Below are 23,129 nucleotides of genomic sequence, written 5' to 3' on the forward strand. Positions count from 1 at the left end.
AAAAAAAACAACCCGTTTCGGCGCAGGACAACCCCTTTAAACATGGACTTGAGCTCTCTATTCTAGAACAGGAAAATAAAAAAATAAATCATTAACTCATTTATGGCTGAGAAAAGCAATATTCTCTCTAAATAATCATACAATCAACATATTTCTGAGACCCATCAACACAGGGAAATGCACTACGACAGTTCTATGCCCTCTATTTTCCTGTAACTTTCTGTGGACCTCCAGAAACCACCCTTGCATTATTGCAGAGGACATCTCCTTTGTTCCTACTTTTCCTGATGTGACAGCGTTCTATATGGGAGATAGGAACTTGATTATGGATCCCAGCATGGATAATTTGGAGGGTATGCGCGTCTTGTTGGTGGTGAGAATCCGACTCATCTGGCCTCTGTCATTTCTGAGGTGGGCCGGCTGGATTTATAGAGTGTTTTCCATCTAACCTTGAGTGAATTCTCATGTCACGCTGACCATAGCCATTGTCTAAGTCATATTAAATATACAAATGTAGCACTGACATAATCGGATTGGCCTGCATTAATCGAAAATATTATTTATACTGCACGGTGAACGCTATTAATCTTGCCTGTAGAAAAAAATGGAATAAAAAGCAATCAAAATGTTATATGTTCCCAAAAATTGGATAATTGAAGATTAGAGTTCATCTCACAAATCACAAGTTCTCATAGAGCTCCGTTGATGGAAAAATCAAATGCTGTGGATCTTAGAATGCGGCGGCACAAAAGCAAATCTTAAAAAAAAAATGAGTGTCTAGTGTACAAACCTAGCAAAACATAATAAATCTGTATACACTTGGTATAGCTGGAATTGTGCTAACCCAGAGAATAAGGTTATTGCATTATGTATTTTGCATGCTGAATGCAATAAAAATTTAATCCAAAGACAAATGGCAGAATTTCTTTATTTTCCCCTTCCCCCTAAAGAAAATGTCATAAAAGTTATACAATACCCCATATGTACCCAAAAATGTCATCCAAAAACACAAATTGTCACACAAAAACAAGCCTTCATATGGCTACGTCAACAGAAGAGTTAAACAGTTATAGCTCTAGGAATGGGACGATAAAAAAACTGAAAAATTAGCTGGTCATTGGGGCACAAACAGGGGTTAGAGAAAGTAAAGTTTATTTAGAATTAGTTTCACAAAGTAAAGTGCATTAAAGATAAGACATACAACCAGCAAGGAGAACCTCACAAAAAGAGAGAGTGAGAACCTAATGAACTTCCGTAATCGGGTATTTATGGGGGTTTTCGGGCTCTCCGCAGTAAGGAGTCTCAATGCTCGCACAAGAGGAATATTCCACAAAAACTACAATTCAGCAACAATAAATATACCATAAACTTCAAGACATTATTATGTGTATTAGGCTGGATTCAGACGAATGTATATCGGCTCGGTTTTCACGCCGAGCCGATATACGGTGTCCTCATCTGCAGGGGGGGGGGAGGATGGAAGAGCCAGGAAGTGAGCTCCCACCCCCTCTCTGCCTCCTCTCCACCCCCTCTCCGCCTATCTGCACTATTTGCAATGAAAGGAGGCAGGATGGGGCGGGGCTAAGTTTCCCCGTCCCACCTCTCCCCATTGCAAATAGTGCAGAGGGGCGGAGAGGAGACAGAGAGGGGGCGGGAGCTCAGAGCACTGCTCCTGGCTCTTCCAGGCTCCCCCCCCCCCCCCCCGCAGAGAGAGAGATGACGTATATCGGCTGGGCGTGAAAACCGAGCCGATATACGTTCGTCTGAATCCCACCTTAGGGTGTAAGAAATAGAGAGAAGACATGTAGTTATAGAAGAATATGTCCCAAAGGTCATTACATGGAAGAAATAAGTTATTAGAAAGTCTTTTTCATTACTGATGATACATTTCTCTTCATCATTATACATATATATTAGAAGGAGAATACAATGTTGGCAATTGATTGATGTGCCATGATGGTATAATCTATGTACATGAAAGATAACTACTCAATTTGTTGTATTCTGCTATTTAAGCACAAAGGATGGCTCACAAGGGTTGGGGCATTATTCAACTTTTGGAGTGCAGATTATGCTGGAATCGTTTTTGGAGGCCATGTCATATCTGCAAGCCCCAGAAGGACCCAGAAGAGTTGACCACCCCAAAAGTAGCTCCTATTTTGGAAACTAAAGCCAACAAACAACTCATCAAGGGGTGTAGTGAGTGTTTTGACTCCACAGATGTTCGGTGATAGATGATAACATTGGGTTGTGAAAATGAAAAGTTTATTCTTTTCTTTAAAAAAAAAATAGATCTAGCCCCAATTTAGTTATTTTCATGAGCAGCAATGTGAGAAAAAGTACATTAAAACTGCTACCAAATTTACCCAGAGTGAGGCAATATCCCATATGTGGGCATAAAGTACTGTTTGTGCACATGGCAGGACTCAGAAAGGAATGCAGATTACCTGGAATCATTTTTAGATGACATGTCGCATTTGCAGAATCCCTGAGGTACCCAGTGGAACCCCGCAAAGGTGACCCCATTTTGGAAACTACATCCTTTAATGTATTCATCTAGTGGTATAAAAAGCAGAAGCCTTGTTTGGGGTCTTACATGTTAATTTCTAATGTGAAATATGCCCTTCACAGTGACAGACAGACTAAAATATAACTTTTATTCAAGACTAACATAAAATAATGACTTGGGCTAAGAACAAGACAAACATAAAGACAGAGAATATTACAGATAGGTAGGTAAATGGAGTTATTAGAATCACCCCACCTAGGCTATGGTAAAGACGAGACTGAAGAGTCGCTAGTGATGCATCAGATAGTCCGTAATTTAATGAGTAGAATTACGGGTATCAGATATAAGTCTAGGAACACTTTGGTACTGGAGCAAAATTGCTCAAAAAACCTATGGAGATCGTACTGGTTTAGTCGTCACTTGCGATTAATTAATCCAATGGTCACTAAAGTGGGGCCCCAGTACCTATAAACTATAAGAAGAGTGTCACGCATCAGTATAGCGACCGTCTGTAATAAAGTGGTCACAAGTAAGCTCTCTTTAGTATAAGTATAGCTCAATATACAACTCATATAACTCGAGAGAAGAATGGATGACCTCTCTTTATGTGAAAGGGTGATTACTGCTCAGGAATAATTACTGCTCGTAGAAATATGATTACTTGCTCAGGAATAGTTACTGCTCAACGCGTTTCCCTACTAGGATTGTTGGTAGTTCATCAGGAGCAATTGTATGAGTTATGCCATACGATATGACAGGTTCATTGAGTTGAAAACTCAAGAGAAAGAGAGAGAAAGTACCACAATCGTGTTTTGAGACACGAAGGGTTAAATACTTTCTGTCAAATTTTGAGAAAGTGCCACAATCTTGTTTTGGGACACAAAGAGTTAAGAGAAAGTGCCACAATCGTGTTTTGGGACACGAAGGGTTAATTACTTTCTGCCAGATTTTGAGAAAGTACCACAATCGTGTATTGGGACATAGAGGGTTATATAATCTCTGTCAGATTTTTGTTGGTGTGGTCATGCAGGCTAGTTAGGAGATGTGCAGGAGATATACTGATTTATAGAGAAATACTGCACATCAACTAACCTCAAAGAATTGAAATGGGATCAGAACTAGAAAGTAGGGGATTATTCAAGACCCAGACTTAGTTCATCATCCAATAATCTTTGAACAAGGTCGCTAAATAGCGAAATAATAGCGGTCTGCAACTTGTTCATATAATAAGCTCTATAGATATATAGTAGCCTGGGACTAGTTTATCAAAAAAGAGATAGAGTTCCAGGCTACATAGAGCTTTTTTCAGATCCCTTTCATTCTATCAAGGTCTCTAGGCAGCGCATAGTAGCATAAGCAGAGCGGTGTCTGTGCTGCCTAGATATGAGACCTGCATCCAACACACACACATTCAGATAAAATAACAAAAGTGGTAGAGCCTGGAGCTCTGATGGTGAGCTCAGGCATTATCTACGAGCAGTAATTATTCTTGAGCAGTAATCACCCTTTCACATAAAGAGAGGTCATCCATTCTTCTCTCGAGTTATATGAGTTGTATATTGAGCTATACTTATACTAAAGAGAGCTTACCGTTCTTTCCAAATGATATGGACTGATACTACTCTGAGCCAAATACTTCAGGCACTTTTATGGTTTCCTCAAATCATATTATTGGCTAAGTAACTATCAAATCCTGTGATCATCAACCTATCCGAATGTGACCACTTTGTTACAGACGGTCGCTATACTGATGCGTGACACTCTTCTTATAGTTTATAGGTACTGGGGCCCCACTTTAGTGACCATTGGATTAATTAATCGCAAGTGACGACTAAACCAGTGCGATCTCCATAGGTTTTTTGAGCAATTTTGCTCCAGTACCAAAGTGTTCTTAGACTTATATCTGATACCCGTGGTTCTACTCATTAAATTACGGACTATCTGATGCATCACTAGCGACTCTTCAGTCTCGTCTTTACCATAGCCTAGGTGGGGTGATTCTAATAACTCCATTTACCCACCTATCTGTAATATTCTCTGTCTTTATGTTTGTCTTGTTCTTAGCCCAAGTCATTATTTTATGTTAGTCTTGAATAAAAGTTATATTTTAGTCTGTCTGTCACTGTGAAGGGCTCCAATTTGATTTAGTCAGACAAAGCTCTGCCCCTGTGATTCTCTAATGTGAAATATGATTGTCCTCAGTAAGAGAAACCATGCAATCTTGTAGATATGATACCTTTTAATGGCTAACAAAAATACATGATGTTATAGCGAGCTATTGAACCTACACATACATATGAAAAGGCACAGACAGGGTGTGATTAATTTGCACTTAAAAGAATACCAGGATAGGATGTGTAGAGGAGTAAATACTTAATTAGTCCCTTAAGACTCCGCTGTATGTACTAACAGCTGCATCTATGTTGCCAGGACTGAAGCTAGGCTCAATATTGACAGCTACAGCAGGATCATGGCTGTCACTTACAGCCAGGATCCCACTTTGGTTATAAGGGAATAGGCTTCTGCATTTACATTGCGTGTCAGGAAGGCATGCTAGATTTATTTTACTATTTACCAATTAACAAATAAAAACAAGAAAAGGAAAGAAAATGTCAGCTTCTCTGATAAGATATTTGAGGTTTAGGAAAATGTGATTTGCGGGTGAAGAATTTCCCAAATACAAATATTAATATGGCTTCTCCTCTGCGTGAGTTTTTTGATGGTTAACAAGACTTGATATAGCTGTAAAACATTTTTCACATTCTGCACATGAATACGGTTTTTCCCCTGTATGGATTCTCTGATGAGTAGTGAAATGTGATTTGTGATTAAAGCCTTTTCCACATTCTGAACATGAGAACAGTTTCTCCCCTGTGTGAATTCTCTGATGTGAAACAAGATGTGATTTCTGATAAAAGCATTTTCCACATTCTGCACATGAATATGGCTTCTCCCCTGTATGAATTCTCTGATGTGTAATAAGATGTGATTTATTAGTAAAGCATTTCCCACATTCTAAACATGAAAATGGTCTCTCCCCTGTGTGAGTTCTATAATGTGTAACAAGAACTGATTGATCTGTAAAAGATTTCCCACATTCTCCACATGAATATGGCTTCTCCCCTGTGTGAATTCTCTGATGTCTAATTAAATGAAATCTCTCAGTAAAACATTTCCCACATTCTGAACATGCAAATGGTTTATCCCCTGTGTGAGTTATTTGATGATCAAAAAGTTTTGATTCTGGGTTAAAATCATTCCCACAATCTGAAAATGCCTTCTCCCTTGTGTGAGTTCGCTGATGTTTAACAAGATTTGATCTCTGGTGAAAGGATTTATCACATTCTGAACATGAAAATAGTTTATCTCCTGTGTGAATTTGCTGATGTTTAACAAGATTTCCTCTCTTGTTAAAAGATTTATCACATTCTGAACATGAATATGGCCTCTCACCTGTGTGAATTCTCTGATGCGTAACAAGCTGTGATTTATAATTAAAATATTTGCCACATTCTGAACAACAAAATTGATTTGCCTTTGAGTGAATTCTCTGATGTGTCACAAGCTGTGATTTATAATTAAAATACTTTCCACAATCTGAACATGAAAATGTTTTCTCCCCCGTGTGAATTTTCTGATGTGTAACTAGCTGTGATTTATACTTAAAAACTTTTCCACATTCTGAACATGAACATGGCTCCTCCTCTGTGTGCATTCTCTGATGTCTAACAAGATCTGTTTTACGACTAAAGACTTTCCCACATTCTTTACATGAAAATGGTTTCTCCCCTGTATGGATTCTCTGATGTGTTTTAAGGTGTGATTTCAGATTAAAGCATTTTCCACATTCTGAACATGAAAATGGCCTCTCTCCTGTGTGGATTCTCTGATGTGTAGCAAGTTGTGATTTACACTTAAAATACTTTCCACACTCTGAACATGCAAATGGCCTCTCCCCTGTGTGAATTCTCTGATGTGTAATAAGCTGTGATTTACACTTAAAATACTTTCCACATTCTGGACATGAATAGGGCTTCTCCCCCGTGTGAATTCTCTTATGTGTATCAAGATGTAATTTCAGATAAAAACATTTTCCACATTCTGAACAGGAAAATGGCCTTTCACCTGTGTGAATTCTCTGATGTATAACCAGCTGTGATTTATGCTTGAAATACTTTCCACATTCTGCACATGAAAATGGCCTTTCCCCTGTGTGAAATCTCTGATGTCTAACAAGCTGTGAATTACACTTAAAATGCTTTCCACATTCCGAACATGAAAATAGTTTTTGCCCCGTGTGAATTCGCTGATGCCTAACAAAAACATCTCGTGTATAAATTTTATTTTGTTTAACATTCTGTAATGAATTAGAAGATGGAACCTGTATGAAAGAATCAGATGATAGATCTTTGCTGTGAAGGGCTGAGGGTATATCTAAGATAAGGGAAGGCTCTTCATATGTATATTGTATAATACCATGATCTTCCAATTTACAATCTGAAGATATCAGATGTCCCTCTGAGCTTCTGGAGTCGTCGTCTGCCAAGAATAAAACAGATTTTGTTATTTTTGAATAGAACATTATAATTATACTGATAGTTTATTACATCTCTATATAAATGTCTTTACATATTTTAAGGTATACAGCAGAATTCAATTAATAAAAGGGGTTTTCTCATTAATAGTAGACACAATAATTTATAGACCTCCTAATCTACTGACAACCCACCTAATTAGCTAATTATTTTAGCCAACAAACTTACTTTTTTTATATTTTCATTAAACTGAGTACTTCTGCTGCAGCCCTGATGTATTCTGGTGGGCAGAGTGTGAAAAGCCCCTTTAGCTCGTTTTCACACAGGTGAAAAAAAAAAAATCAAAAAAAAAAATCACACGATTTTGTTGCGATGCAACAGTGCTACAAATTGCATGTATGTGAAGCCCATGCTTTCCAGTAAGTTACTTCATATTAGCGATGTTTTGTAGACTGCACATTGTAAGAAAAAAAAAATAGGGGTATGCTTTGTACCGCTGCGATTTGCGATGTTTTGTAGTCCATGTTTCCCTATATCGCGGTTTTTGTGCGCTGTGATGCAACTCTTACAGTCGAAAGTCCTACTGTTTGTGCCTAAAATAAGCCCTAGCTGCATAAAAAAAAAAACACACAAAAAAAAATTACATTCCCTAACAGGCGCTGTCTGCTCCATCGACTTCTTCCCTGGCAGTTCTGCAGCATTTGTTTATAGTCTTCAGCCACCGCTTCCTGGTCAGGGGGGTCAAAAATCCTGCCTCCAAAAAGCACTGACTCTGATTGGTTCTCGAGCTCCAGGGCTCAGCCAATCACTGCAGTACTTGAAAAACCAATCGCAGCTATTCAATGCGCTTACTGTGATTGGTTTATCCAGCACTGCAGTGATTGGCTGAGCCGTGGCGCTCGAGAACCAATTAGAGCCAGCGCTTTTTGGAGGCAGGATTTTTGAACCCCCTGACCAGGAAGCAGTGGTTGAAGACTACAGACAAGTGCCGCGGAGCTACTGGAGAAGTCCGGCGGAGTGGGCAGCGCCTGTTAGGTAATGTATTGTGTTTCTTTTTAATGTAGCTAGGGCTTATTTTCATGGTAGGACTTGTATTTCAACTCCCCCTCCACGGAAATCCTGAAAAAAAGAGTGCTACAAAGTTGTGCCACTTTGTAGTGCTACATGTGTGTTGTAGTATCATGCATTTTTGTTGACAATTAAAAGGTATTATATCTACAAGGATTATTTGGTTTCTCTCACCGAGAACAATCACACATGAATCAAATCTGTGATGTTCTCTGCATTTACCGTAGTGGTTACTCACCTGGGTGGTTATGTGGAAGAACCTCCTCCTTACACGGCTGATCCCCCCCCAGATGTGTCTCTGTAGCATCAATATGGAGCAGATCTTCATCAGGATTCACAAGCTGTGAAATAAATATTGTAAAAGTCATCACACAGTTGGAGAAGTCGAGTGGAAGGTTTTATATGGCCAGAAAAGGTCATTAATTAGTATGAGGAGTTGGAATGACATGACAGCAGTAGTGATCTGGGCCAAATAGCTGCAGGTCTCCTGTATAACTCCAACCTGTTGCTTCTTTATTCCAACCAGAAGTCTCCAGAACCAGAAAATAGTGATAAGATATGGAGATCTAATGTCTGCGGTCGGCTGTAATCCTGCCATCTCCAGCTTCTCATTATACAAGTATCAATCATATAATAAGACTGAACACAAGACCTTCTCAGCCGTCCTACAGACCAGAGGGGAGATTTCATGAGACCTTCTCTCCATCTACCTGATCATCCTGTGGAAGAAGAGGCCGGGGACATCTCTCCGCTGCTGTTCTCTTACTGAATCTACCTGCAGAAAACACAGACAGCCACTGAATTCATTCTCTACATACAAATAATAAAGGCCATGTGGATTTAGTCCTGTCTATTACCTGGTGATGGGGGGGACTGGTGGTCCTCCATCATGATGTCCTTGTACAGATCCTTGTGTCCTTCTAAATACTCCCACTCCTCCATGGAGAAATAGACAGCTACATCCTGACACCTTATAGGAACCTGACAACACAATGATACCGTCATCACCCAGACATGTTATACCGCCATAGCATTACGGTATAATGTCCCAGCATTCCCAGCAGCGTCACCTCTCCAGTCAGCAGCTCAATCATCTTGTTGATGAGTTCTAGGATCTTCTGCTCATTGATCTCCTCCAGTATGAGGGGGTGAGGTGGAGGCCCTGTGATTGGGCTCAGGGGTCTTCCCCATCCATCAGACACCAGGGCCTGACAGCCATCACTAGAAGTCTTCTTCACTACCGTGTAATCCTGTTTATGGGGAGACACATCCATAAATATCCCTGCAGACATTCCCAGAGTCCTTCATGTCTCCAGTTATGGCCAACAGTTATTAAGGTTTTGTTCACATCTGTGTTCATCAATTGCAATTTTTTTATTTCATCTTAGAGGCAAAACAACAAAATTATCAGAGTTCTAGATCCATTCTATGACAGACATCAATGGCACCCATTGCCTTATAATAGGTCCATTGGGTTACTATTATTTCACACAACCGGCAATATTTTTTCCGGCATTTATGATGAACAGAGTGACATAGATAAGAGTGATGGAACGTGACGTCATCCCCAGAATCTCTCACCTCTCCTGTAAGCTGAAGGAGTATCTCTAGGGTGAGGGTGAATATACTATCTGCCATCTTGTCCCGGTTCCTCTCCATCCTTGTCGGGTCAATCAAGATAACTATCAGATATAGAAGATATCAGCCAAGGATCCTGAATGGAGAGAAGACGAGACAATGTAACACAATCCCATGTGTAAAACAAAAAAGGCTAACATAAGAAACGATAAATGTTGTTCATTTTATTACTCTGCTCCTATAACCAAGTGGACCAGTATGGAAGCGCTAATGACTTGGTGATGCCTCACAACTACTCCGGATTCAGCAGGACAGTCACAGTTTTTGGGGCTGCCCTGTTGTGCCGGGAGTCAGGGAACAGGTCCTTTGCCCCCTCCTCCGTGCACCACCGCTAGGCCCTCACCCAACCCCCTCTACACATCAACTCTGATCCCTTTTTTTGATCTTAGTTCATTAATACCAAGAGCAGGTAATAGTCATCCTCTGCCATCCTGACTGATAGTCGCACAGCACTACACTGTTCATGGTGCCCCCACCTGACTCCTCCCTCCAGCTTCAGACACGCTGCGCTTAGAGCTCGAGAGTTACTAAAGGGCTGAAAGTATAGAGGCTGGGCCGCATCAGATAGTAAAAAATCTCCTTTAATTCTCCATAACAGAGGAGGGTGTACATGCCACGTATTGACCCCAGCAGTTACTGAAGGGCTGTCACAGTGCAGAGGGATCAGCCCTATTCTCATCTGCACAAGGAAAGACTAGAAGCAATAGGATGAAACTGAAAGAAAGGAGACACAGATTAGATATTAGACAGTGAGTGTGATCAATGAGTGGAACAGGTTACCACGGGAGGTGGTGATTTCTCCTTCAATTGAAGTGTTCAAACAAAAGCTGCACAGACATCTGTCTGGGATGATTTAGTGAATCCTATACTAAGCAGGGGGTCGGACCCGATGACCCTGGAGGTCCCTTCCAACTCTACCCTTCTATGATTCTAGTTGAGAAGAGTCAGGTGGTGATGTGAACAGAGTGGTGCTGTGCAGCAGTCCTCTCAATCCAAACAAACTGTGTTCTGTTACAGCTACATATTTCGCATTGCGACTCATCAGTCCAGAACACCTGCTGCCATTTTTCTGCACTCCAGTTTCTATGTTTTTGTGCATAGTTGAGTTATTTGGCCTGGTTTCTATGTCGGACTTTTGGCCACAATTTTTCCATTAATTCACTTCTGGACAGACATTTCTGAATAATAGGTGGGTGTACATGGGCCCCTCTGGTTTATGCCAGTTCTAAGCTGATGAACTGCTGATGCACTATAACTAGCTTGTGTCTTGTTGCTGCACTCAATCTTGCCTTGGTGCATGAGCTACTACATGCAGCTGTTTTCCACAGCCTCACCTTTGCAGCAGTTTGCCTGTTCCTCACCCAGTGTTAAGCCTCCTGCACAGCTGTTTTAGATAATGACTATAGTTCAATCTACGTATACAAATCACCCGTTTGCTATAATTGGTTAATCCATACACCTGACTATAATCCTACAAAATCCCTGACTGTGTGCAAGTGTGCCATTGAAGGGACAAAGGAGAAACAGAGCTCCGTAAGACAGAAGGGGGTGGGAAAAGGTGAGGAAGAATAGGGGAGGCACAGTGGTATGAAAATAAGCAGGTGACAAAACTGGGCACAGAGGGTATAAATGTCACCGGGGTGTGTAAGGAGTCAGACTGTCCTTGTTAAAGGCGAGTTCGGTGGGTAAATCCTTACTGTGTACACGAAACTGACCCCCCTGGGAGATGGACCTCCTATCACTGATCCTGGAGCCATGGTGAGCTGAGTCAGCCCTTGCTTATGCAGGTGAAGGACCTACCTGAGGGCGCTGTGTCCGGCTGCTATAAGAGGCAAACAGCAATAGTAAAATTTCACGCGCTCAGAAAGGTCCATAGGAAAGCAATCATCTAAATAATTTAAGGATATTTACGTATACTGGGGAAAAGGGGGCGGATCCCAAAACACGTATATGGTTTTTATAACATTCTAGTAGTGCCATTGTTTGGAAATCAGCATTAATAAATTATTTCACATTAGAATCCATGTGTCCAACTGCTTGTTAATTAAACTCTGGGAATCCTATTAGGGGGTCTATTGTACCATTATATATATGAATAGCTTACCCATCGCGCGTTGCTGCAAAGACAGACATACATACATTCGTTTTTTATATATCTAGTGTAGTAATGCATAAAAGACAGACAGACATACATTCATTTTTATATATATATATAGATGACATCAGGAAGTGATAGAATTAGATTCCGTACGTAAAATTTGGACGCTAATTCCTTTAGCTTTTCCTATTTATGACATAATCAATGCTCGTGCCAAATTTCACGTTTCTATGACATTGGGAAGTGAGAAAATTAGATTCCGTACGTAAAATGTGGACGCTAATTCTTTGGCACTTAGAATTGAATAATCGAGTTGGGACCCATTAGCTTTTCCTATTTATGACATAGTCAATGCTTGTGCCAAATTTCATGTTTCTACGACATCGGTAAGCGAGAGAATTAGTGGCAATGATGGAAATCGAACAATCTACGTGGGGGGGCGTAACTGTTGACAAGGCTCACACACGCGCCATTTATCATAGGATAGTTGTACTATGCCTATAATCTTCCCAGGAGTGTACTTAACAACTTCCCAAAGTTTCATGGCGATCGGATGAATGGTGTAGTAGCGCATAAAGGACAAACAGACAGACACACAGACAGACACACACGCATACATTCAATTTTATATATATAGACTAGCTTACCCGTCGCGCATTGCTGCGAAGACAGACAGACATACATACATACATTCGTTTTTATATATCTAGATAACAACCAATCACAGCGCAGCTTTCATGTTACCTAAGTGGTATAATATATAACAACCAATCACAGCGCAGCTTTCATGTTACCTCAGTGGTATAATATATAACAACCAATCACAGCGCAGCTTTCATGTTACCTCAGCAGTATAATATATAACAACCAATCACAGCGCAGCTTTCATGTTACCTCAGCAGTAAGAGAAATAACAACCAATCACAGCGCAACTTTTATTCTGCCTCAGCAATATAAAAAATAGCAACCAATCACAGCGCAGCTTTCATGTTACCTCTGCGGTATTATATATAGCAACTAATCACAGCGCAGCTTTCATGTTACCTCTGCGGTATTATATATAGCAACCAATCACAGCGCAGCTTTCATGTTACCTCTGCGGTATTATATATAGCAACCAATCACGGCGCAGCTTTCATGTTACCTTAGTGGTATAATATATAACAACGAATCGCAGCACAGCTTTCATGCAACCTCAGTAGTATAAGAAATAGCAACCAATCACAGCACAGCTTTCATTTTACCTCAGCATTCTCAATATCCAGCAATTGTCTTGCGAAACGTTCGGCGGATGCATCATTTTCTGGTTGAACACTCATCCCGTTGCTCGTAATGCCTTTTGCTTTTGCGCTTGAGATGCAAATCAAACGATTTTTGTCTGGGGGGCATAACTCTCGACGATGCTCGCATGTGCGCCACCTATCGTAGGATAGATGTACTATGCCAGTAATCTTCCCAGGAGTGTACTCAGCTACTTCCCAAAGTCTCATGGCAATTGGATGAATGGTGTAGTAATGCATAAAGGACAGACATACATTCATTTATATATATATATATATATATAGATGGCATCAGGAAGTGAGAGAATTAGATTCCGTACGTAAAGTTTGGACGCTAATTGTTTTGCGCTTAGAATTGAATAATGGAGTTGGGACCCATTACCTTTTCCTATTTATGACATAATCAATGCTCGTACCAAATTTCAAGTTTCTATGACATTGGGAAGCGAGAAAATTAGATTCCATACGTAAAATTTGGACGCTAATTCTTCTTTGGCGATTAGAATTGAATAATCGAGTTGGGACCTATTAGCTTTTCCTATTTATGACATAATCAATGCTCGTGCCAAATTTCATGTTTCTACACTATCGGGAAGTGAGAGAATTAGTGGCAATGATGGAAATCGAACGATCTACGTGGGGGGGCATAACTGTCGGCGACGCTCGCACGCGCGCCATTTATCATAGGATAGTTGTACTATGCCTATAATCTTCCCAGGAGTGTACTCAACAACTTCCCAAAGTTTCATGGCGATCGGATGAATGGTGTAGTAGCACATAAAGGACAAACAGACAGACACACAGACATACACGCATACATTCAATTTTATATATATAGATTAGAAGCTCCTCGTAAATTAGATTCTTAAATAAAACAACTGAATGCTTCAGGGTATTTTAATATCATCCCAGATAAATACCTAGATTCTATGGGCCACACCAAAAGAATCTCTCCAACTCTTGCACCTTGGCTTTATAAAGAAGCGTTATATTTAGAGATGAGCGAGTATACTCGATAAGGCAAACTACTCAATTGAGTAGTGCCTTATTCGAGTACCTGCCCGCTCGTCTCTAAAGATTCAGGTGCAGGCAGGGGGGCGGGGAGCGGTGGGGGAGAGCGGGGAGGAACGGAGGGGAGATCTCTCTCTCCTTCTCTCCCCCCCGCTCCCTTCTGCTCACTGCCGCAACTCACCTGTCACCCACGCCAGCAGCCGAATCTTTAGAGACGAGCGGGCAGGTACTCGAATAAGGCACTACTCGCTCGAGTAGTTTGCCTTATCGAGTATGCTCGCTCATCTCTAGTTATATCATATGTTCCGATGGTTAAACGCTTCCTGTAAAGAATGCACGTACTATTCCCATCACAGGTCCTTCTCTCACATCGACCTATTTCTAGTAGATAGATGGACTCTTGCCTCGGTCAGGCACTAATACATGGTCCGACCACTTCTCTATCACAATGACCATCTCTTTAGACTCTCATACGAGCTATATCAGATCCTGGAGAAATAATATATTTTTCATGAAAATTCCTCATTATAGAAACATCATTACAAACGAATTGAAGGAATCTTTTTCACTCAATGCGATCCCTGAAATTGATACATTTTTAATCTGGAACGCGACTAAGGCATTTATTTGAGGGGTTCTTATAAAATTAGGTTCACAACACAAAAGAGAAAAACATTCACGAGTTAATGACCTCCTCACACAAATTACCAGCTGGGAGCAACTACTACAGCCCTCCCCCTCTAATTAAAGGCTTACACTCCTAGATCAGTGTTCCCCAACTCCAGTCCTCAGGGACCACCAACAGGTCAGGTTTTCAGGATTTCCTCAGTGTTGCAAGGTGATGTAATTATCGTCAGTGCTTCAGACATTGCCACAGGGGTTCTTACTATCGGAGATCCTGAAAACATGACCTGTTGGGGGTCCCTGAGGACTGGAGTTGGGGACCCCTGTTCTAGAGAACTACCATAAAAGCTTAAAACTCTCTCGTATGTCGTTTCACTGATCATTTAAGAAGCCTTCAAGGTTGATGGCCAACCTAGTCAAAAAACGACAAGCAAGAGCAAAAATCCCCTTCATAATGAGGTCTAATGGTTTTGGTATCAACATTTCTCACCCCAAGAATATAGCTGATGAATTTAGCTCCTTCTATTCTAGGCTCTATAACCCAAAAGAGGATTGGCGACTCCACAACTGACCCCTCTAATAACAACAAACGTCCTCCACAAAATTAAGCTCAACTCAACTCCTGCCCTTTCATCTGAAGTTATTTGGGTAATTAACTGTCTCAAATCTCAGAACCCTCCTGGCCGAGATGGTTTCGCCCAAAAAATGTTACAAACTTTTTGCTCCTATTCTATCTCCCCAATTAACTAACATTTAATAAAGCAATCGCATGTGGTTGCTTGCAGATTAGATGCTCCAGGCCACTATAAATACAATTCCCAAACCAGGTAAAGCTCCAAATACACCAGCTAAATTTGCGCCATTCTCTTTACTTAACTGCGAAACCAAGACATACTCTAAACTACTAGCTGAAAGACTTCTTAGGCTGGGTTCACAAGGGAAGGATTTCCAGCGGAATTCTCGCAGATTGGATGTACCTAAAATCCATGAGAATTCCGCTGGAAAACCACAGCTGCCGGTTTTGGAGCAGCAAGCGCCGCCTGCATTTCCGCTGTGGCCATCTCTCACCGTAAAGAGGAGAGTGGCCGCTACGGAAAAAAAAAAAGAATTGACATGAACTGTCTTTAATTTCCGCGCCGCATGGCCGTTTCCATCGGCCGCAGTGTGTGGACGAGATTTTTGCAAAATCTCGTCCACTTTGCTGGCCAATCCAGGGATTAGGAGCCGAGTGCTGAATTTCCGTGCGAACAATAATGACCTCGTCATTGAGGAGAATACTGGGAAGGACTGTTAAGCATGGGTTCACACGGAACGGATTTGCTGCAGAATTTCTGCGCGGATTGTTCATACAAAAATTCTGCAGCAAATCTGTCCCATGTGAACCCAGCCTTACAGTCCTCCCCAGTATTATCCTCAATGAGCAGGTCATTATTACGAGGGGGAGACAGGCCTGATGATAACTGGAGGATATTAGATCTAACTGCTATGGTCGAGCTCTCTTGTGTGTCTTCTCTATTATTAGCCTTGTACATGGAGAAGGCATTCGACAGATTGCATTGGGGTGTCACATTTGTAACTTTATGTAAGAAATTTTTTAATTACCATCTGCGGGTATTTATCTACCTGCGGGTCGTCAATGCATTCCTATGGGGCGTGGATCCGCGTGCGGGAAAAACGCTGCGGATTTTAATTCTTATTTTCCCCGTGGACATGAGGCCTAAGGCCCGTGCTGCATGAAAAGATAGGACCCGACCTATCTTTGGTGTGTGATGTTCAGGGGTTTCCATAGACTCTTAAGGGAGCTGGATAACACGCAACACGCAACTCCTGATTGTGTGAATGGTTAATTTCACGGCGAATTAAGCTCAGGACTTGATTGCTAGAAATCACCCATTCAGGTTATTTTTTGAACCGTTAGCCATGATTTTTTTGACACGCCTATTCCGCATGCAAATGACGCCTGTGTGAAGGAGCCCCTAGTGATTGAGCCCCCTGCAGAACTAACCAGGTCAAACCCCAGCGTTAAAAGGGTTGTCTCGCGAAAGCAAGTGGGGTTATACACTTCTGTATGGCCAGAGCATAGTGGTGACGGTAGTGGTAGAATAGTACCAGGTTACATAGGATAGTGGTGATGGTAGTGGTAGAATAGTACCAGGTTACATAGGATAGTGGTGACACTAGTGGTAGAATAGTACCAGGTTACATAGGATAGTGGTGACTGTAGTGGTAGAATAGTACCAGATTACATAGGATAGTGGTGACGGTAGTGGTAGAATAGTACCAGGTTACATAGGATAGTGGTGACTGTAGTGGTAGAATAGTACCAGATTACATAGGATAGTGGTGACAGTAGTAGTAGAATAGCACCAGGTTACATAGGATAGTGGTGACTGTAGTGGTAGAATAGTACCAGATTACATAGGATAGTGGTGACAGTAGTAGTAGAATAGCACCAGGTTACATAGGATAGTGGTGACTGTAGTGGTAGAATAGTACCAGGTTACATAGGATAGTGGTGACGGTAGTGGTAGAATAGCACCAGGTTACATAGGATAGTGGTGACGGTAGTGGTAGAATAGTACCAGGTTACATAGGATAGTGGTGATGGTAGTGGTAGAATAGTACCAGGTTACATAGGATAGTGGTGACTGTAGTGGTAGAATAGTACCAGGTTACATAGGATAGTGGTGACGGTAGTGGTAGAATAGTACCAGGTTACATAGGATAGTGGTGACTGTAGTGGTAGAATAGTACCAGGTTACATAGGATAGTGGTGACTGTAGTGGTAGAATAGTACCAGGTTACATAGGATAGTGGTGACTGTAGTGGTAGAATAGTGCCAGGTTACATAGGATAGTGGTGACAGTAGTGGTAGAATAGTACCAGGTTACATAGGATAGTGGTGACAGTAGTGGTAGAATAGTACCAGGTTACATAGGATAGTGGTGACGGTAGTGGTAGAATAGTACCAGGTTACATAGGATAGTGGTGACGGTAGTGGTAGAATAGTACCAGGTTACATAGGATAGTGGTGACTGTAGTGGTAGAATAGTACCAGGTTACATAGGATAGTGGTGACAGTAGTGGTAGAATAGTACCAGGTTACATAGGATAGTGGTGACAGTAGTGGTAGAATAGTACCAGGTTACATAGGATAGTGGTGACTGTAGTGGTAGAATAGTACCAGGTTACATAGGATAGTGGTGACTGTAGTGGTAGAATAGTACCAGGTTACATAGGATAGTGGTGACTGTAGTGGTAGAATAGTACCAGGTTACATAGGATAGTGGTGACACTAGTGGTAGATAAGTACTAGGTTACAGAGGGTAGTGGTGACGGTAGTGGTAGAATAGTACCAGATTACATAGGATAGTGGTGACGGTAGTGGTACAATAGTACCAGGTTACATAGGATAGTGGTGACTGTAGTGGTAGAATAGTACCAGGTTACATAGGATAGTGGTGACTGTAGTGATAGAATAGCACCAGGTTACATAGGATAGTGGTGACGGTAGTGGTAGAATAGTACCAGGTTACATAGGATAGTGGTGACGGTAGTGGTAGAATAGTACCAGGTTACATAGGATAGTGGTGACGGTAGTGGTAGAATAGTACCAGGTTACATAGGATAGTGGTGAGGGTAGTGGTAGAATAGTACCAGGTTACATAGGATAGTGGTGACAGTAGTGGTAGAATAGTACCAGGTTACATAGGATAGTGGTGATAGTAGTGGTAGAATAGTACCAGATTACATAGGATAGTGGTGACAGTAGTGGTAGAATAGTACCAGGTTACATAGGATAGTGGTGAAGGTAGTGATAGAATAGTACCAGGTTACATAGGATAGTGGTGACGGTAGTGGTAGAATAGTACCAGGTTACATAGGATAGTGGTGACTGTAGTGGTAGAATAGTACCAGGTTACATAGGATAGTGGTGACGGTAGTGGTAGAATAGTACCAGGTTACATAGGATAGTGGTGACAGTAGTGGTAGAATAGTACCAGGTTACATAGGATAGTGGTGACGGTAGTGGTAGAATAGTACCAGGTTACATAGGATAGTGGTGACTGTAGTGGTAGAATAGTACCAGGTTACATAGGATAGTGGTGACGGTAGTGGTAGAATAGTACCAGGTTACATAGGATAGTGGTGACTGTAGTGGTAGAATAGTACCAGGTTACATAGGATAGTGGTGACGGTAGTGGTAGAATAGTACCAGGTTACATAGGATAGTGGTGACGGTAGTGGTAGTGCCTCCTGATTGGCTGGAATCGGCACACATGACCGAGCGGGGCTACGCAATGACGCGTAGAAGGGGGCGGAGCCAGAACGCCGATCGTGCCCAGACCGACCAGAAGGGAGTACTGGTACTTCTGCGCAAGTGCGTCTAATTCTTGAGGTGTTTTTCGGCAAATTTAACTCTGGCCTGTCTATTTTTGGAATTGATGAATGGTTTGCATCTAGATGTGAAGCCTTTGTATTTACTTTCATGGAGTCTTCTCTTTACTGTTGACTTAGAGACAGATACACCTACTTCCCTGAGAGTGTTCTGGACTTCAGTTGATGTTGTGAACGGGTTCTTCTTCACCAAAGAAAGTATGCGGCGATCATCCACCACCGTTGTCTTTCATGGACGCCCAGGCCTTTTTGAGTTCCCAAGCTCACCAGTGAATTCCTTTTTTCTCAGAATGTACCCGACTGTTGATTTTGCTACTCCAAGCATGTCTGCTATCTCTCTGATGGATTTTTTCTTTTTTTTCAGCCTCAGGATGTTCTGCTTCACCTCAATTGAGAGTTCCTTTGACCGCATGTTGTCTGGTCACAGCAACAGCTTCCAAATCCAAAACCACACACCTGGAATCAACCCCAGACCTTTTAACTACTTAATTGATTACAGGTTAACGAGGGAGACGCCTTCTGAGTTAATTGCAGCCCTTAGAGTCCATTGTCCAATTACTTTTGGTCCCTTGAAAAAGAGGAGGCTATGCATTACAGAGCTATGATTCCTAAACCCTTTCTCCGATTTGGATGTGGAAACTCTCATATTGCAGCTGGGAGTGTGCACTTTCAGCCCATATTATATATATAATTGTATTTCTGAACATGTTTTTGTAAACAGCTAAAATAACAAAACTTGTGTCACTGTCCAAATATTTCTGGCCCTAACTGTATATATCAGGAAGTGAGAGAATTAGATTCCGTACGTAAAATTTGGACGCTAATTCTTTGGCGCTTAGAATTGAATAATCGAGTTGGGACCCATTAGCTTTTCCTATTTATGACATAATCAATGCTCGTGCCAAATTTCATGTTTCTACGCTATCGGGAAGTGAATTAGTGGCAATGATGGAAATCGAACGATCTACGTGGGGGGGGCGTAACTGTCGACGACGCTCGCACGCGCGCCATTTATCATAGGATAGTTGTACTATGCCAGTAATCTTCCCAGGAGTGTACTCAACAACTTCCCAAAGTTTCATGGCGATCGGATGAATGGTGTAGTAGCGCATAAAGGACAAACAGACACACAGACAGACACACAGACAGACACGCATACATTCAATTTTATATATATATAGACTAGCTTACCCGTCGCGCGTTGCTGCGAAGACAGACAGACATACATTCATTCGTTTTTATATATCTAGATAACAACCAATCACAGCGCAGCTTTCATGTTACCTCAGTGGTATAATATATAACAACCAATCACAGCGCAATTTTCATGTTACCTTAGCAGTAAGAGAAATAACAACCAATCACAGCGCAACTTTTATTCTGCCTCAGCAATATAAAAAATAGCAACCAATCACAGCGCAACTTTCATGTTACCTCTGCGGTATTATATATAGCAACCAATCACAGCGCAGCTTTCATGTTACCTCAGTGGTATAATATATAACAACGAATCGCAGCACAGCTTTCATGCAACCTCAGTAGTATAAGAAGTAGCCACCAATCACAGCACAGCTTTCATGTTACCTCAGCAGTATAAGAAATAGCAACCAATCACAGCACAGCTTTCATTTTACCTCAGCATTCTCAATATCCAGCAATTGTCTTGCGAAACGTTTGGCGGTGCATCATTTTCTGGTTATCCCGTTGCTCGTAATGCCTTTTGCTTTCGTGCTTGAGATGGAAATCAAACGATCTTTGTCTGGGGGGCATAACTGTAACTGTCGACGATGCTCGTACGCGCGTCACCTATCGTAGGATAGTTGTACTATGCCTATAATCTTCCCAGGAGTGTACTCAGCAACTTCCCAAAGTCTCATGGCAATTGGATGAATGGTGTAGTAATGCATAAAGGACAAACAGACAGACATACATTCATTTATATATATCAGGAAGTGAGAAAATTACATTCCGTACGTAAAATTTGGACGCTAATTCTTTTGCGCATAGAATTGAATAATCGAGTTGGGACCCATTAACTTTTCCTATTTATGGCATAATCAATGCCCGTGCCAAATTTCAAGTTTCTATGTGAGAAAATGACATTCCGTATGTAAAATTTGGACGCTAATTCTTTTGCGCATAGAATTGAATAATCGAGTTGGGACCCATTAGCATTTCCTATTTATGACATATTCAATGCCCGTGCCAAATTTCAAGTTACTATGTGAGAAAATTAGATTCCGTACGTAAAATTTGGACGCTAATTCTTTGGCGCATAGAATTGAATAATCGAGTTGGGACCCATTAGCGTTTTCTATTTATGACATAATCAATGCTCGTGCCAAATTTCAAGTTTCTATGACATTGGGAAGCGAGAAAATTAGATTCCGTACGTAAAATTTGGACGCTAATTCTTTGGCGCTTAGAATTGAATAATCAGGTTGGGACTTATTACCTTTTCCTATTTATGACATAATCATGGCTCGTGCCAAATTTCAAGTTTCTATGACATTGGGAAGTGAGAGAATTAGATTCCGTACGTAAAATTTGGACGCTAATTCTTTGGCGCTTAGAATTGAATAATTGAGTTGGGACCCATTAACTTTTCCTATTTATGACATATTCAATGCTCATGCCAAATTTTAAGTTTTTATGACATCGTGAAGTGAGAGAATTGGTGGCAGTGATGGAAATCAAACGATCTACGTGGGGGGGCGCAACTGTCGACGACGCTCGCACGCGCGCCATTTATCGTAGGATAGTTTTACTATGCCTATAATCTTCCCAGGAGTGTACTCAACAACTTCCCAAAGTTTCATGGCGATCGGATGAATGGTGTAGCAGCGCATAAAGGACAAACACACACACAGACAGACAGACACACGCATACATTCAATTTTATATATATAGATTAGAAGCTCCTCGTAAATTAGATTCTTAAATAAAACAACTGAATGCTTCAGGGCATTTTAATATCATCCCAGATAAATACCTAGATTCTATGGGCCACACCAACAGAATCTCTCCAACTCTTGCACCTTGGCTTTATAAAGAAGCGTTATATTTAGAGATGAGCGAGCATACTCGATAAGGCAAACTACTCAATCGAGTAGTGCCTTATTCGAGTACCTACCCGCTCGTCTCTAAAGATTCAGGTGCCGGCAGGGGGGCGGGGAGCGGTGGGGGAGAGCGGGGAGGAACGGAGGGGAGATCTCTCTCTCCTTCTCTCCCCCCCGCTCCCTCCTGCTCACTGCCGCAACTCACCTGTCACCCACGCCAGCAGACGAATCTTTAGAGACGAGAGGGCAGGTACTCGAATAAGGCACTACTCGCTTGAGTAGTTTGCCTTATCGAGTATGCTCGCTCATCTCTAGTTATATCATATGTTCCGATGGTTAGTAGATAGATGGACTCTTGCCTCTGTCAGGCACTAATGCATGGTCCGACCACTTCTCTATCACAATGACCATCTCTTTAGACTCTCATACGAGCTATATCAGATCCTGGAGAAATAATATATTTTTCATGAAAATTCCTCATTATAGAAACATCATTACAAACGAATTGAAGGAATCTTTTTCACTCAATGCGATCCCTGAAATTGATACATTTTTAATCTGGAACGCGACTAAGGCATTTATTTGAGGGGTTCTTATAAAATTAGGTTCACAACACAAAAGAGAAAAACATTCACGAGTTAATGACCTCCTCACACAAATTACCAGCCGGGAGCAACTACTACAGCCCTCCCCCTCTAATTAAAGGCTTACACTTCTAGAGCAGTGTTCCCCAACTCCAGTCCTCAGGGACCACCAACAGGTCAGGTTTTCAGGATTTCCTCAGTGTTGCACAGGTGATGTAATTATCTTCAGTGCTTCAGACATTGCCACAGGTGTTCTTACTATAGGATATCCTGAAAACATGACCTGTTGGGGGTCCCTGAGGACTGGAATTGGGGACCCCTGTTC

General features: G+C 41.5%; 2 protein-coding genes across 2 annotated transcripts in view; both read right to left on the minus strand.

Moving 5' to 3' along the window:
- LOC136626723 (zinc finger protein 850-like) overlaps positions 1 to 23,129 on the minus strand; it is a 158,991-nt gene that overhangs the window by 75,333 nt on the left and 60,529 nt on the right. Inside the window, exons 6-7 of the mRNA XM_066601730.1 lie at positions 8,351 to 8,453; positions 5,199 to 7,048 (exon numbers count right to left, since the gene is read on the minus strand). Of these exons, the coding sequence (XP_066457827.1) occupies positions 5,199 to 7,048; positions 8,351 to 8,453 (1,953 nt within the window). The remainder of the gene's footprint in view (positions 1 to 5,198; positions 7,049 to 8,350; positions 8,454 to 23,129) is intronic.
- The window catches only part of LOC136624475 (gastrula zinc finger protein XlCGF66.1-like), a 31,066-nt gene continuing 16,846 nt past the window's right edge, over positions 8,910 to 23,129 (minus strand). Inside the window, exons 3-5 of the mRNA XM_066598455.1 lie at positions 9,694 to 9,826; positions 9,183 to 9,362; positions 8,910 to 9,093 (exon numbers count right to left, since the gene is read on the minus strand). Coding sequence (XP_066454552.1) covers positions 8,953 to 9,093; positions 9,183 to 9,362; positions 9,694 to 9,771 — 399 coding nt within the window. The 5' untranslated portion in view covers positions 9,772 to 9,826 and the 3' untranslated portion in view covers positions 8,910 to 8,952. The remainder of the gene's footprint in view (positions 9,094 to 9,182; positions 9,363 to 9,693; positions 9,827 to 23,129) is intronic.

Source organism: Eleutherodactylus coqui, chromosome 4, assembly GCF_035609145.1.
Source record: "Eleutherodactylus coqui strain aEleCoq1 chromosome 4, aEleCoq1.hap1, whole genome shotgun sequence".
Taxonomy (NCBI): domain Eukaryota; kingdom Metazoa; phylum Chordata; class Amphibia; order Anura; family Eleutherodactylidae; genus Eleutherodactylus; species Eleutherodactylus coqui.